General features: G+C 45.2%; 1 protein-coding gene across 7 annotated transcripts in view; it reads right to left on the bottom strand.

Moving 5' to 3' along the window:
• LOC107265493 (dopamine receptor 2) overlaps window positions 1–16,691 on the bottom strand; it is a 70,936-nt gene that overhangs the window by 51,547 nt on the left and 2,698 nt on the right. The window contains exons 1-10 of one of the 7 annotated variants that reach the window (XM_025082759.1): window positions 13,976–14,255; window positions 12,600–12,689; window positions 10,762–10,982; window positions 10,476–10,617; window positions 7,999–10,352; window positions 6,973–7,191; window positions 6,320–6,583; window positions 5,988–6,237; window positions 5,527–5,925; window positions 1,406–2,878 (exon numbers count right to left, since the gene is read on the bottom strand). In XM_025082759.1, the coding sequence (XP_024938527.1) occupies window positions 1,406–2,592 (1,187 nt within the window). In that variant the 5' untranslated portion in view covers window positions 2,593–2,878; window positions 5,527–5,925; window positions 5,988–6,237; ... (5 more) ...; window positions 12,600–12,689; window positions 13,976–14,255. Of the gene's footprint in view, window positions 1–1,405; window positions 2,879–5,526; window positions 5,926–5,987; window positions 6,238–6,319; window positions 6,584–6,972; window positions 7,239–7,338; window positions 7,977–7,998; window positions 10,353–10,475; window positions 10,618–10,761; window positions 10,983–11,600; window positions 12,226–12,300; window positions 12,510–12,599; window positions 12,690–13,975; window positions 14,256–16,691 lie in introns of those variants that run through there. The other 6 variants (XM_025082760.1, XM_015734987.2, XR_003059090.1 and 3 more) reach the window with 6 other exon arrangements.

Raw genomic sequence — 16,691 nt, forward strand, 5'->3', positions numbered from 1 at the left:
GGGGGGGGGCGATGAGAACAAAGCTTGATTTTCACGTACCATGCGAATTCAGTACTCTTCTTCATCAATACAATCCTTTTACCTTGCTCCTAAAGGAACATTTTTGGTCTCGACGCCAGGCGTCGCTCCTCTTTCATGGATTGTAAAATTAGAAACACGCCCCTTATATATTATTCCTAGCTACCCTCTGTAACGACGTCTGTAAACACCTTGAGAAATGTAAAAGGAGTACCCCGTGAGGGGTGCAGATTTTCTGTACAATTTTCTACCTATTGTTTTGACTATAACGAAGGGAGTAAACAATTTCGAAATTCGTAAATTAATTCCAAGCGCTATATATAGTCGATTACGTCGAGCCGCAAGTCAATCCGCCAGTCAAAATATGATCGGGACGTCCACTGTCGCCACATGTGGACGCGCTTAGAGTTTTCAGATCTCTTTTTCATTTTGTTAGTTTTCTTTACTTTTCCATTCTTTCATACCCTTCGAGTGACCCTGAACCCTGCAGTCAGCGGATATCCGCATGAGCCCCGAAAACAAGTTAGGTTTTACTTTGGGTAGGAAAAAAGAGTCGGAACAAAAATATAGAATAGACAGTAGATCCAGACGGCATACGAATCTGCCTGCTTAAGCACTCCGTTGAATTGCCAAGAGCACGTTGCTGAATTTCTCCAAGTCGTCTTTATACTCTTCATCGTCGTCCTTTGGTCGATCCACCCTCGCGTCCAGAATGTTCCCGACCCAGTACGACCCCATTCACCTCGGCATTATAATCCCACTCTCATTTGGACCACCGTGGAAAAGATCTATTTTCTCAAATCTTACCATCCATGCCTTGCGTCTCTCTTAGCGACATCTTAGCATCCTGGCAGCCTCTTACAGCCCTAATGGGATTGAAGTGCTGCCCGCGTCCTTTCAATCTGCATGTAACTCCTGTGAAGAAGGAGCCCACGTAGGCAACGTATCCTGGGATCCAGAGCACAGTAGTCGTTGTACGCTGTATGCATCACGTAGCACATGGCACGTAGGATACTCGTCATTATGTAGACTGGTCCATAGAGGGATCCAGCTTGCCGGACCTGGTGTACAGGAAGAGAGAAAGAGAGTCCTTCTTCTATGTAAGCCACGACACTGAATAATGGTTCACGTTTTCAAAGTTACGAGCATCCGGTCTACTTGGTGCTGCATTATCGATGGGGCAGGGCCTGTTCCTGGGTACCTTTAAAATTTTCAGGGTATAGATGAGCGTCATTGATGAATGCTGGTATTCGTCAATATTGGAATTCCGAGGGTGTACCACAGGAACCATGGGAATTTAATGTAAGCACTAAACTGGACTGCTTGAAAACTAATTGAACTATTAGATTAATTATAAATAGTAAGAGAATAAAACTGAAGGACTCACCGTCGAAAGTCACGACTCCAGCAGGCATAGATAACAGGATTCATGCCGCTGTTGATCCATCCCAGCCACGTGACCGCAGCAGAGACTATTTCTTCCTGCCAGATGCACCTGGTGCAAAATCCCGACCACAGATTGACCACGAAGAAGGGAAGCCAACACACTATAAAAACGCCCATCACGATACCAAGAGTCTTCGCAGCCTTCTTCTCCTTCGCGAATTTCGCGAGCTTACGCGAAAGAGAAAAGTTCTTGCCGAGATGCTGTTTGTTATTGAGCCTGGTGGATGGTAGCCTGGCGAGGCCATTATTGTGAATTGCCGTCAACGGCTCCTCGAGGTCCTGAAGGTCCTCAGGAGTGCTGGACGCAGTGCGAAAGAGATGCCTGGCGTCGGCGTTCGTCGTGCCGCCTCTGTGTATACGAAGAGTCAACTCAAGCTCACCGGAAGCCATCATTACCTGCTTCGTGCCCAACTTCAGACTTCTGGTCTGTATGACCGCCGCCCTGTATATCCTGTAGTACGTGAAGACCATCACGAACAGAGGTAGATAAAAGCTGATCGTAGATGAGAATATCAGGTAGCCCAAGTGTTCCGTGAAGGGACACTTGTCCTTGGGGACCTCTTCGGTGCGAACAGCACGCCACCAGGCTATGGCAGGGAAGGAAATGGCGCTGGAGCAGATCCAGACTATGGCGATGAGGATGGCGGCACGCTTTCTACTCATCCTCGTGGGGTAGGTGAACGGATCAGTGATGGCCCAGTATCGATCCAGACTGATCACGCAGAGATTGAGGATCGATGCAGTGGAGAATAGTACGTCCAGGGAGCGCCAGACGTCGCACCAGTCTGTAGTGAAGAGCCACCGATTCTCCAGGACTTCGTAGATGGCGCTGAAGGGCATCACGACCAGGCCCACCAGGCAGTCGGCAAATGCAAGTGACGTCACAAAATAATTGGTAGCAGTGTGAAGGTAGCGTTCTCTCACGACTGCCAGGATAACCAGCATGTTACCAAAGACCGTAGCCACGGAGAAGAGGAAGAGGATTATAGCTAGGGCAGCCCTCTCCGACGCCAAATTCCAGAGTTCGTTGTGGGTCCTGTTGCTTGGAAAACTCGCGTTGTAGAAGCTTCTGTTGAGCTCGAGGATCGCCTCCTCCCAGCCGAGCAGGTAGACGTCACTCTCGTTCATGATGCCCGTTCGTCAGCTTCTTCCTCAGCTTCCTCACCGAGCGGACTCATCAGGTCATCATACCGCTGCTACCACTGCTTCCGCTTTCACTTCCTGTTCTCTGTCTTCTCATCTCTGCTCAAACTTCTTCCTCTCCTTTTCGATCCTTCCTCAGGATCCTTTCAGCATCGAATCACCCGGTACACTTAGCAACCTCACCGCCCAGTCGACTCCTCCGCTTCCCTCGCCCAGCGATCCTGAACAGCAACGCTCACTAGACTTCCGGTGGCTCGCCACAGGCTCGAAACTGAAACAGAAAGAATATTTCTTGGCTTAACAGGACGCGAGGGAGAGAGATGGCAAATCCAAAGCGTATAAAAAAGATCTCAGTTGAGAATCTTAGTGGAGCATGGATCTTCGTTCGTCTGGCATAAAAACATTTTGGATAAAAAGAGATTCCTTATTCAAATTCGCTTGGGGTCCAGGCGGGAGATTCAAATTGAAGCTGACAGGATGCCTAGAGGTAAATGAGTGGTGCCCAGAAGAGCCAGGTTAAATCGTGCAGGGGCTGCACAGGAAGAAATACTCAATGAGAGTAAGGGAGGGTAATTGATTTAAATTCACGAGGAAGATAAAAGAATCAGAGAGAGAGAATGAGAGAGAATAGCTTTGGCGAATATCACGTAGGTCTTTTAAGCAAGTAACTGGTAAATCCTGAACTCCCATCACGAAATCCGATTTTTTTTTTTCAAACAAATCCATTGTCACTCCCTCTCCCACCCGACACCCTTTTTAAAAAAGCACGTGACTCTCCTTCACCGCTCGGCACTTCCACGGACAGTGCTACGGCTACTGTCTGGATTCAAATGCACGAAATACTCATAATTAGCGATACGACAGTCAAAACGTTTAAAGCGTCCACGATGCTCGACTGCCTACGTCATCCGGCTCGTTGTCTGTCCCTGGACCCCATTCAGGGATCCCTAGTATTAATTTACATCCGTACCTGCATACCCCTATATATCTCTGCACGCTTTATTGGCTATGTACATTATTCATCCAGGCATCATGCACTGTCCTGTGCGCCGAAACAAAGGGCGTCAAGTTATAATGGCGCCATATTACATTTTCCACGGGCGACTTATTATCATCGAGTACCGAGATAAGAGCGATAATATAGAAAAAAAAGAGAAATAAACGTCGTGGGCCCCCTGATTCCATAGAACAGCATCTCATGTGCTGGAATCCAAAAAAAAAACCCTGGAGATTCGCATCTCCCGAAATTCCCTAGATAATTATGAGTTTTAGCAATGGTTGGAAGTAAAGTGAGAAAAAACATTTAAAATAAATCCAGAATATAAATCATTAAATCTGGTAATGAGAAACGCGAAAAAGGTGATTTCAGAAAATTTAAGAGTAAAAAGGGTCAAAGAGAGAGAGAGAGAGAAGTGAATTCCATTTATTTGATCAAGGATCAGCGGGGGAGAGAAAGAGAGAGAGAGAGAGAGAGAGAGAGAGAGAGAGAGAGAGAGAGAGAGAGAGAGAGAGAGAGAGAGAGAGACAGAGAGAGAGAGAACCATGAATTTAACGATAAGCCACAGCTATATTTGGCACGCGATTCGAGTAGCCCAGTGGAGTTACTCGAGGGCGTAAAAAGGGGCAATTCGGGGTGTCGCGGGGTGGCTTAGGCTCTAGGGGATGGCTCGCTCTCTCATCCGTGATCCGGGCGAATGTTTACCGCTGCTTGGTCAAAGCAGATTCGCTCCCGAAGCTACATGAGCATCTCTCGAACAGGTCGGGCTGCCCCGGAACATGCTGAAGCATCCCCAGTAGACCACCCCCTTACTGTACACCCCCCAATACCCGGTATCCTCGATTCTCTCGATCCTCTCAACCCAACCATATCGCCCACACGCCTTTCCACTGCGACCCCTCTCCCATCTCTCTCTGTAGACCCCACATTACGTCTTACGATACGTTGAGGAAAAAGATCTGAATCCTTAAAAGTAAATTCGACGCCGGCTCCACTTGACTGTAAGTAGATTTTTGACATGACAGCATTCAAAGATCGTTGAATTATATATAACCTAACCTCTTTACCTAATATGACTTATGTATACTTTCATCCCTTGCTCTCTTTCTCTCTCTCTCTCTCTCTCTCTCTCTCTCTCTCTCTCTCTCTCTCTCTCTCTCTCTGTTCCATTAGCTGTGCGACACGTGTATAAGGGATCCTATACAAGATGAAGGATATCGACACACTGAACAAAGTCCATGTCCATGGTCATGAAATTCAGATCAGTTGAGAGATGTTCAGAGCAGTTGACCAGGACCAGGAAACCTGATGGATGAAAATATTTTAAAAGGATTAGAAAATTTGGTTGCTGTCATATTTACTAAATAAAAAATGAACCCCAATAATTACAAGATTTATATACAGGCTGTAATGAAAATTTTCAAGAGAAATCGTGTTTACGAATAAATGACAACCTTGGAGAACGAATGGAAATCACATAAAAACATGAACGCCAGGTACAGAGAAGCTGTACCGCTTAACCACTTCAAAATTTACGACGGTCAGCTCTTATGCGGTCGGGTCTTGAACTTCGGAGAAAAATTATGAAAACTGGAAAACTAGGGAGGTTCACTCGAAATTACAAGGAAGAGATACTAAAATTTCCGAAATAAAATACGGAGCCACAACCTGGTCTGATTTATTAAACGAGACATGAAAAATAGGTGGACAAGCTGTTCCTGAATAAAGGGAGTTAAGTATAAATTTGAAAAATATGACACAGTCTAACGCCACGGAATCTCCTCCCCCACCCATAGGGCCTAACGATGTAGCCGCAAGTTTCAAACTTTCAGATTTTGTGACGCGCATCCCAGAATGCGACGTCACGAGTTATATGTATATCAAGCTTAGGGAGTGATCATGCAATTTCGCTGATAAATTACCTAATTACTTCAGCCATTGAGAATCACGCTGCGATTGACGTTTCTATACGTGCAAACGGCAATTCCGCTCAGACCGGAACGCAAGGACCAGCTGAATAGGACCAGCTGAATTTTGGCTTCTGTCATAAGACCCCCCACTCCCATTTCAGTTTCTCCTCAATGGCAGCCTACGTACAACAGTTGCCTATACATATGTACAGTCCTTGACAGGAGATCTTGGTAACATTACAGATTCGACCAGTGTGACAGTCACTGTAATTGACCAGGTCTCAAAGGACACGAGACAGTGGACCATGTCTCTAATGGAGTCTGTGACGTTTCTCAAGGTTGGATGATAGGCCTGGCCCTCGAGATATAAGTGGAGGGGTAGTACGGCTAGACAGTCTACCGAGAGTTGCCCTAAGGGATGAAATTAGACAGATCGAATGAAAAGTGAAAGACTCAATAAAAAAAATATTTACCTTTATTTCTGCGAGTCAAGTAAACCGAGTAGTTTGTACTTCTCCAAGAGGAAAAAAAAAAGATTAAATTCTTAGACTCGATGGATTCCCATCGATTCCAGATTTATTTTTCCTCGAATCAGGTTTTATTTCGATAATATGCAAAGTTTACCCCATTAAATTAGAATAAACGCCGCGCTATCTGGATTTCATTATATTCAGAAAATTAATAGCTGGAGGGGAGGGCTTGGAGCTGCGGTTCGCGAAGGAGCTGAAAAAAGAAAAAATTTAATAAAATAGAGAAACTTTCCATGAGACGCTTGATAACTTGCCCAAAAGCCTTCCCCGCGTACCGTTCCACTTTACTGTTCTTGCGCCATTTTGTCTCCTGGCTATCTGTCTTCTCCCCTTCTCTCTCACTTGCCATCCCTTAGCCATCATGTCACTTCACTGACACGAGGAAACATGAAAACGGTACGATTGATCGACGCGAAGAATAGAAGAACTCAAATTTGAGGAGAAGGTCGGGACATCGGTTTCTTCGCTAACTATATTTCCAATACGTAGTGGATGTACATATAAGGATGATCAATTTCTAGAATTCGTCCTTTTGATCCCTAAAGAAAAATACTAGTGAAAAAATATCCTGTATAATAATTTTAACTGTCAGCCACATCCTCCTGCGTCCATAAACCGTCCAATCGGTGTTACAGTAGACGAGATAAGGACGATAAGGAAAAGGACAGTACGAAGGGTTCCCTCTTATCTGTGCTTCCTGGTTAAGATTTCGTAAAACTCTATATCGTACCAAGGGATGAAGAAATCCGACAACAATGCCCAAAATCTGCCTAAACGAGAAACCGTCGTTCTGTCCTGTGTCAAGAAGACAAGAGAGATCTCATCTAAATGTCAGGATTCCCTATACTCTCTTAAGTCCTCCTAGAGACAGAAGCAAGGCTACGTCTGTTATAAGAAAAGAAAAGCAAGAAAAAAAAAAGGAACTCACGTGGTTGGTAGTGGACAAACGGGCGTCATTGTTCTCAGGACACGGTCCTTTTATTTATTTATTACTACTCGTTCTTGAAGCACTCTTAGTAGTAAAAGGCCATTGCGACAACGGCTACAAGAGCAGCGAATGAATAATAAAACGGCATGTGTTAGACTCGCCAGAAACTTTTCCATTATCGAAAGAGGTTAGTCCTATGGCCAAAGACAGAGCGAAGACCTAACGGGAGAGAAAGAACTATGATAAAAATAACCTGCAAGACACAAAGGTCGTCGTTCTTTGACATAAACTATAAGAAAATTCCATTGGAGCTTGTATATAATAAAATAATTAAAAGTCTGGCATATATCGAATGAAATTCTTTACCTTTAAATCCATGCTTCGCAATTTTGTGGCTAGTATCTACGGAAGCGGCTAGCAGCCAATAGCCAATGGCTGTATCGGACCCGACTGCACGTTCAGTTTGAGGTTATTATTTGATCGTGTTTTACACTCGAACGGTTTCTCTACCGATGATTCTGTTACTCCTTTGCCTCTCTCAGTCTCCTCTGTTATGCCCGTCCTATCTAGGATATTCACCATACTTTTCCAACCCTCTAACTACTCTAGAAGCGACATCAGCCGTCGTATCTGTTCATCATGCGATTTCTCGTTTGGGCCGTGACATTAAATCGTCTCGAGGAGTCGAGAGAATCGTGTCTCCTCCTTTCTCAAATAGGTTATGTCTATAGCACATGTAGCAATAATAATGTAGCATGCTCTACAAGGCACTGTCATGAATACAGTGATATAGAAAGGAAGACTGAAGATCGATATGAAAGCAGAGACGGCAAATCGTAGACGGTGTAAATCAAGAGTAGCGTCGGTAGCGAACCGTGAAACGGATAGGAGGATATGCTTATTCTTTAGAAGGCTCAAGGCTGACGCATGCGCGCCAACCACTTCCAGGTAATTTGTAACAATTACTGCAGCAACGATGAATACGAATGTCTATCTGCTTTCCTATACCTACGATCCACCACCTACCTTCCTAGCAAAGCCATCCCGTGTGCCAACATCAGCCATGCACGATTCCGCAAAACTCCTGGAAACGAGCCAGTCTGCTTCTGCTGCTGCTCCTTGGAAATCGACTTCACTCCATTTCTCATTTTTCTCTCTGACATTCTACCCTCTTCGTTCCACTTTTACACCTCTTTTATTCTTTTTACGTAACGACAGACTATTCTATTATACGCGGCGCAGCCTTCGCTTTATAACTTCTCCACGTCATTCGCCCGGGCAACTACGTAACGTCGTTGCTCTCAGGCTCCACTTTGTTGCTCGTGTATAAGGATACTAGTGAAACTCTTTAATGCGAATCCTCACTGAACTTTTATCCCATAAAGTTAGCCGATCGTTGACGCGCGTCTCTTCTGTTTTCCCTGAGAACTCTGTCTTTCTGAACAGAACTAATTTGCGATCTCGACGCTCGAGCGAAATGGAAACTTAGTTTGCTTGCCGACAGATGGCGACAGTGCTGGCCGTTACGGCGGACTGAGGAATTTTTAAGTTTCTAGAGCTGCTAAATGGAATAAAGGAAAATAACGAGGATGGGGTTGAAGATTTGTTTTTCTTGGAGGAAATACGTTATCAAGTTACGCAAGTTGTAATTGCTAGAATTGCTTTGTTAATCGAGAATTTTATAGTTTGTAGATTTCCCCGAGTTTTATTAGTTGAACGCATAAAATTCGAATCGGCCGACGAACGTAACGTTTCTCGTCTCCGACGCAATCGATTCGATCAGATACGACTAGAACATTAAAGCCCAGCGTTAAAAATGACGAGCAGCCAGGTTCACCTGTTGCGTTTCCACGGGAGGTTATAGAATCTAGACTGACGATTGCAAAACGTACGAGAGAAAAAGAGAGAGAATCCAACTGCCAAGAACTAACAGTTTCTCAGGCACTAAAACCCAGTTTATCTCGACACAAAAGGGATTAGAGGAACAGGGATGATTCGATTGATCAGAAATGATAATTAGGTCGGTATTCTTCCTCCTCTCGTTTTACGTTCGAATCCCAGGACCGTCAGGACTGTCATCTACAAACATCATTCGGCATTTTTTGACAGATCACGTACACTACGTGCCTCTCTCCCTCTCTGATCAGTCCTTTTCTTAGCGTGGGCTTTTTCTTCAGGCCCATTCTCACGTTGTAGGTCTTCCGAAGGGAAGGATACGTATTCCTGTGTTTCGACTTCAAGGCACCTACTGAGCAAATATTTAGTTTGAACTGAAGTCTGACTGCGCCCTGCCACCGAATGGGGTGAATCTGGAACTGTGAATTTCGAAAGGGAGGAATATCAGGAGAGTAAAAAGAAAAGACACACACCCTCTCTCTTTCTTTCCTCTAGAAGAATATACAGTCTGTTGTTTTGGGTACTCAATAGACTCGCAAGGGTCTCCTACTCGGCAGAATTAATGGCAGAAAAGCCGAGAAGGTTAGGAATATAAGGGCATTGAAAAAAGCAGAAGTTCAAGGGCGCCATGAAAGCTCAACACTAATTTATATCTCCGGCGCAATGAGAAACGCTTCGCGGTCGATGATCATAATAACGAAGCGAGTTAATTTATTGGCCAGCCAGGATGACCTCACCGCTCGCAGGGGTCACTGGCGTTAAGGAGAGCAAGGTTGCACCCTTGCACAATGACACGGTTCCGATCACATTTGGGTTAACGCGACTTTGCCCTCTTTCTTATTTCCACTCTGACCTCCGATGACCTTTCCAGCCCTCCCACTTTCGTTTCACCGAATTTGCCGTACCGAGACGATCATCCCAAAAGCTGCGTCCGGTGGTCCCCTGGGCCATCACTCTTTGCGAATCCCTGGACACGCTTCGATAAACTGCCACGTTCAACTTTTAAGGTCACAGAGACAAGAATATTTACGGTGTTTTCCTCCCAGCAAACCGTTGGCTATTCATAGACACCAGCCATGCTTATTATGAACCTGACTCGCTGTTGCTCCTCCATTCCTCTCCTTTGCCCACCTTTCCAACGCTTCATGTCGCCACTAGCATCGCTACCGCCATAGGTTTACCCCATGCCATTCCCTTGCCCCTTCCTGCCCCCCTGACTCGCCTCCACTGTGCTGTGCCGTTTCGACGCTTGGACGCTCCGAAGCCACAGCCTTGTGACACGTTAAGGTTCGCATAAACAAGGACTACGCGCGCGACACGCCATCGATATTCGATATATCGAACAGGAACGACGTTGAACTTCGTCCTTATGGATCAGCAACTGCGATTTCCCCGCCTTCTGTCACCGGACAATTCATCGTGACTCCCGCCTGCCCTTATCCTCAACCTTGCGTGGGCAGCTGACTCTGCTGGCGAGTCCTCTCCTGTAACTCAGACTCCATGAGTTGTGTGGCTACGCCGCGCGTAACGTCCAAGTCATTGGCACGAGACTGGTCGCCATAAGGAATGGCAGGAAGCTGAAAGCTGCTTGAGATTTCCTCTCGTACCTCTACCTTCGAATCGTCCCTCCAGTTTCTCTCGCACAGCAATTTCATCCCTTGGTCAGACGAACGATCCTCGTTCCAAATTCGCTTTGCATCTGCCCCCTGGGTGATGAGATGAAACATGAGTAACCGGAAGTGGTGAACTCTACAAGAAGTATCGTTAACAGCACATCTAATCAATAGAACGTCGATCAAGCGAGCGGAGGGCTCAAATTGGCTGGCGGGCTGTAGTAATTTATAAGGGCTGACTCGAGGGGTTGCGGTAATAAGGCCGCTGGAAGTGGCGAACCATCAGTTAGGTCGTTCGCGGCTCGAAATCTCATTGAGGATCGGCCCTCCCGAGCGGAGTAACATTAAGGGATGACCTCGTGCCAGAACAGATGCTACCCTCGTGGCTCATTCACTTTTGAAATAATTAATCGTCAGTGACCTCTCCTCCAGTCGTCGCGTCGTCCTCCCGCGGGATAGATGCTGCAAAAGTTTCGGACTCTGACATTCGCCTTCGCTCTCCTTAAAAAAAAAAAGAGGAAAAAAATAAGTTTAAGCTACTCTCTGAGAATTAGGGGTTTGGCGTTCGCAATTAAGAATGTCCACTGTCGTCTCTGCCCTTTATCGACCGTTTCAACCCTTTGCGTTGCCCCTCGTCCTCTGGATCTATGACTTCGTTCAGGAGCAGCGTCGGCCACTTCTAATCGGACCAACCACTCGGAAGAGACACGGAGATTAAGAGATTGCGCTGGAAATAAAGTAACGGCCGACAGAGGCGACGCCAATGGCAACTCTGGACACTGCGCTGGCTCAGCTGGATTTTCCAGGGCGTTGCGCAACCCCAATTCGAATCAGTTTCAATCCTCAACTGCAGGCCAGAAAGCAAACTCATTCACGAGATTAGATTTGACTCTGAAAAATTCTTACCAAGCAATAAGACCCCGTGATGCATGACGGGGTCGACGAGAGCTACGTCGAAGGGGGTCACCCGTTAGGGTTGCAATTAGTTTACGACGGCAGACCGAACGTCGTTGTTTACTGCGATCGTTAAATAAACCTTCGTAATATGCTTAGCAGCTCCACTGCGACGACGGTCAATTAAGAACGAGTAGCGAAACCGTTTATAGACATTTATATTATGTATATTTGAATCTACTACATTTGCTACATGGCAGTGCTAAGGATGTCTATTGGATATATGGACCAATGTATTCCGTCAATCTGTCAACTTTTTTTTTCTATGTTTAACAAAGTATTCGAATTTACTGAAATAACCAGGATGACTCCGGGTCCATCGATCGATTCTGATAAACGATAATAATAGAATCTTATGCGATGCATGCGGCTGTGATATTATTGGCGGAAGTTTCAAGGACCGCATCCGCTATTTTTATTATTCAGGCCGTGCGTAGGCAGATTCTATCCCGTGGGATGGTTCGAATGCATACCTAGAATGGGAAGTTGCCCTACCCAGAAGTAGCCTAGCACACACCCAGTCGCATTTACATACGTAACGCATGCACGTAGATGCGTATAGTGCGCCAGGGACGTATCGATTGGCCTGCCACGAATCTGCAAGTGGCGAGTAGAGGAATCAGCAAATTTTCCAAAGATATTGAACTCCTTCAGAGCTAGTGGATATCTGGTGCAGCGATGCTCCCCTTGGCACGGCTGAACTCTGTGGACGACTGACCCACTGTCCAGGTCGGTCGGAATCAGTCCGGATGAAAAGTGGGTTCTTGGGTTTCTGTTTTCACGAATTGCCCTGTAAGAACGAGGTGGGTCGATCGTAAACCAAAGGAAAGAGTGGTGAGCAGACGTCTGGAGGTGGCACAACTACCCTTGCTGAAATCCACGGGCGCATCGAGCTATTGGAGGCTGCCACTAGGGGTTGTAAATATCGGAAGGCGATCTGACGCACGCAGGGGTTACTCCAATCCCCAAGCGAGAACCTGGTAAGGATGCAGCTTCAAATATCACACCATTTCCCAATACATAAAGTCCCTGATCGAACGCGAGTCAGGATGCCAAATTCCATGAGGAAATTTTCTAAAATATAGTCAATTATGTTTTTTTAAATTCGTAGTGCTACTTTCACTCGGTAGATGTCGTTCTCAGTAGAAGAAAAAAAAAACGTACCACTTTAACACGCAGCAGCCTTGTGTTTTTATTCACTTGGCAGTCGTAGCTGGTAGCAACGTATTACTGCTGTCCAGCAATATCAGGAAACTAAAATTAGATAAAGTTAAAACGATAAAGAGAGAAAAAAAAGGTAAAAATTACTAAAATACTATAATTTACCAATACAGCGTGATACGTGTGATAACATTATTGCCGTATTAAATATTTTTGCGCCAGAAGATTACAGGAAGCAAGATATTAAAACAAAACCTCTGGCATGTATGTGGGACCAGTATAGAGGATGTTACGAGCGACCCTGACACATGCTGAAGTTCCTCCTGGACGATTCGCGATTCACATCTGCTAGTAATTTCTCAGTGAGGTTCCTCCCGATAGCGCTATTTAATAATCCTGACGTATAAGAGTCGAGGATAAGTTTCCACACGACAGCGACGTGAAGTTAGCGTCACTCCGTGCGGGTGCCTGGGCCATTAAGATTGCTGTCGAAGATTAAGCCGCCTAAAGGATCCGAAGACAAAACGTGTGCTGAGGCTGAGAACTCAACGGAGATACTATAGGGAAGGGCGTTACGATTTCGAGATGTTAACGCCTTCGGGAACATAAATCCGAGTTGCGCACGACAGCCCGCAAGAACAAACGATAACCAGCACTTAACCGTTAAACGTTCGAACGTTCCTCATATCCCGAATTTACGAGTCTAGCTCTCCCTGATTCCGCTGGCTGTCTGGCTGAAGCACGTTCAATAGGCCGATTGAAAGATTGCACGAAATTGCACGCGTCCTCCTCTCGCCATTTTGATTGTTCCGTCAGAGTCACGATGTTGTATTGAATCAGCAAGCAGCAGACAGACAGACGCGCGTCATTCATTGCTAGAGTCATTCGTTCGGAATTGCACCTATGGAATTGTATATAGGTACGTACGTGCAGCTTCCCCCGTTGCTGCGTCAGCGCATATATGTATATTCAGAGACGCGAATTAAACGCCGTCGTCGACATCGTCCAACCTCGAACCGGCTGACATTAATCTCCGACATAGTTTGGGAACTAATCTAAAACTACCTCTTGCACGTTACATACGCGAAGCTACTCCACATTTTGGGGGGTTGAATTTCGTTAGGGTATTAAAGCTGGTTCTTGCCAATTGATTTAACTTCGCCAGACGTTCACCTGTCGCCATTTTCGAAAATCAATGAGAGATATTACTGCTGCCAGATTAGGTAGTCTTTGTATACGCAGATCGTTCGGAGAATTACGCTGCCGGCAGTCATGACAGTATGGTTTCGCGTGAGTATTAAAACAGAAAGGGAATTCACGGTCTAGGCGATGATATCGAAATTGACGGTTAGCGTTTTTTTTATCGTATTCAATCTTACCAATTTCTTACTTAGCTGATATCCTGTAGAGTTAGAAATATGGTGCAACTGTCTCCGCCAAAGATTTCCTGTCACTCTGTGGAATCCTCTGACAGCTGACTTAGCCTATCGAACACTTGGCTTATACTTTTCTCTGTTACACTTCACTTCCTAACCCTTCCACTGGAGCGAGAGGATTTCCAGAATCGGTTCGTATCCACAAATATTCAGCAAGATTCTCAGTAGAGAGAACGCAAAAGGCAATTCCATGCGGAAGAGAAGAATCGGCTGTCGCACGTGAAATAATACTTCGTGAATATAGCGCCAATATGACTGCCATCTGGCGGCGAATCACTCAACCGGCTACTCCGTTCAGTATTACAAAAAGAGACAGGGAAAGTAAAAAGCTTCCACGGACTGTCAAATGAGTTTGAGAACGTTCCAAGATAAGTAGAACATATCCTCCTTTCGTAAAATTTCGTTCTTTCTTTCTCTTGACCTGGTATTATATTGCGATATATATCGGAATACATTACTAACCAACAAAATTCAATCGCGACAATGCATTATATTTTTGATAACCTATATCACGTCTTTGGCCATGCATGGCAAGGATTTGGCATAGTTATGGAAGGTGGGTGAATGACAGACCTATGTGAAAAGATACAGGAGAATCCTGGACCCAAGACAGACTCCTGACATCGACTAATGTTCTTGGACAAGGAGAAACATTGACCAAAAGAATTGACCTAAAGGTTAAAGCACTATGTTATTCCCTTGACTCGATCCTTGCCATCTTGATCATTTGTATGTTTCCCTGTCAGAGCCCACTGTGAAACTGGTAAACGTCACGTAGCTGCCAAGTTTGAAGTTCTCTCTTGAAAACACGGGAGTCCATTAGACGCACCGATTACAACGTCCCGGCATCACGAGGTTGCATTAATCATCGTGCTATTTTTCGCGAACAAATTTTCACGCGATAGCCACGCATACAAAGTGTCGAACTATTAATTATCGCGTCAGTGAAAATACCCGGGATTCTCGCCTCTCACGCAAGAGGGTTGTTCGGTGTAAAAAGTACGACACTCGACCAGGATCAAGACTAATGCGTTCTAACTAGCTGTGCAGGTGCTGGAAACGGACCTCACCATTTCTGAACATCTTTTCCTCTTTATCTTCATCGTCGCTTCAGTATCCAGCATTTTCTCGTTGATGACCATGTAATTCTTTCTACTTGTCAGATAACGAAAATCAAGGTGCTATTGAGTTCGACCGATCAGTTACTATTTTTTGACATTTTATTTCGTCACGTTAATTTCCTTTTTTTCTTCATTAATTTTAATTTTATTCTTCTAGCGCTGCCTGTATAAAGTGTGTGAGAATCACTACGTGATGCGATTAACGCAACAAGGAGGAGTCGAGTCGGCTCGGTCGAAATTAGTTACTCGGGGAAAAAAACAACAATCAGCCTGGAGCGTCGTTCATTTGCAGGCTACGCTTTGACTTTTTGGTCGTACAAAAGGGCGTCTAGACACGTCAGGTCGACAAAACCGCGTCGAATGAACAAAAAGAATGTGAATGGTAAAGTCTCTTTATTTCTCTGCACAGGCCACAATTTGCATGGGAAATTAGATTCGTGTATTTTTTTCTTTGTCTTTTTTTCCTGATTCTTAACGCCTTTACCTTTTCCAATGGTTTACGAAAACAGGGCGACGCCTCTCTTGGGACACTAGGCAGCGTGTTGGAGAATCAAGATGGAACGAAAACCTCGAAGGCAAAAAGAAACCAGAATGAGAACTCTGCATTGAGACTGGCTACGGTGGTGGAGTGATTGAGTGAGGAGTTACAGGGGGATGGACGGACGTATGGCTGGAAAAGGCCTAAGGGTGAAAAGCAGGATCTTAAAGAAGAGATCCCTCTTGACAATATAACTACAAAACAGACAAAATGCTCGGAGACAATGAGAATCACGGCTAATTCCACGGCGCGTGTTAAAAAGGCTGGCCAACCGCCCAGCGACAAATTCTGCGTAGGAACAATGGTGAAAGAAGCACTTTGCCGAGGTTTGATTGGACATTTAATTTTTAATTTCGTTCGGCCCTCGAGTACTCGACGTGCTTTCCCAGACGCCTCACGGTTCTGTTCCTACTTTTTCACCTTCCGAAATAATTATCTTTCTCCCTTCATTTCTACTATTCTTCTCTGCTTATCTCTTTCTCTCTTTCTCTTTCTCTCTGTCTCTCTCTCTCTCACACTCACAATTAGCGGCTCCTAGCACTTCTCACACGACATGCAGAACATACACTGATATCCCTATCCCGTTATATCAAACTGAATTTTACAGGTATTCCTTCAGAGTATCTGGTATTATCTTCTGGAACGTCTTGCCTGAAAGGATAGGCGAAGCTCCTTCCGTTCGTGCCTTTCGACATTTACTGCGGGATTTTGTTGCTGCGCGGGAGGACTAGGGATTTCCGTTTATGTCCTGCCTGAATGGAGCTAAGGCTAGTCCCATTGAACTTTAACTGACGATATTTCGTTGTGGTTTTTTACCATGTAATCTCTTACTGAGCACTACACTCATCGCTGATGTAATCTATCTGTGCAGTAATGAATATCTTTCATTTTAGTTATAGCTAATCAGACAGTCGTTGGATCTTTAACATGGTAAGTTTAATTTTAAATTGACTGACCAAGGGGGTCAAAACGAAAACATCCAAGTTTAACGATACAAAAG

Source organism: Cephus cinctus, unplaced genomic scaffold, assembly GCF_000341935.2.
Source record: "Cephus cinctus unplaced genomic scaffold, Ccin1 Ccin1_scaffold0225, whole genome shotgun sequence".
In the NCBI taxonomy this organism is placed as follows: Eukaryota; Metazoa; Arthropoda; class Insecta; order Hymenoptera; family Cephidae; genus Cephus; species Cephus cinctus.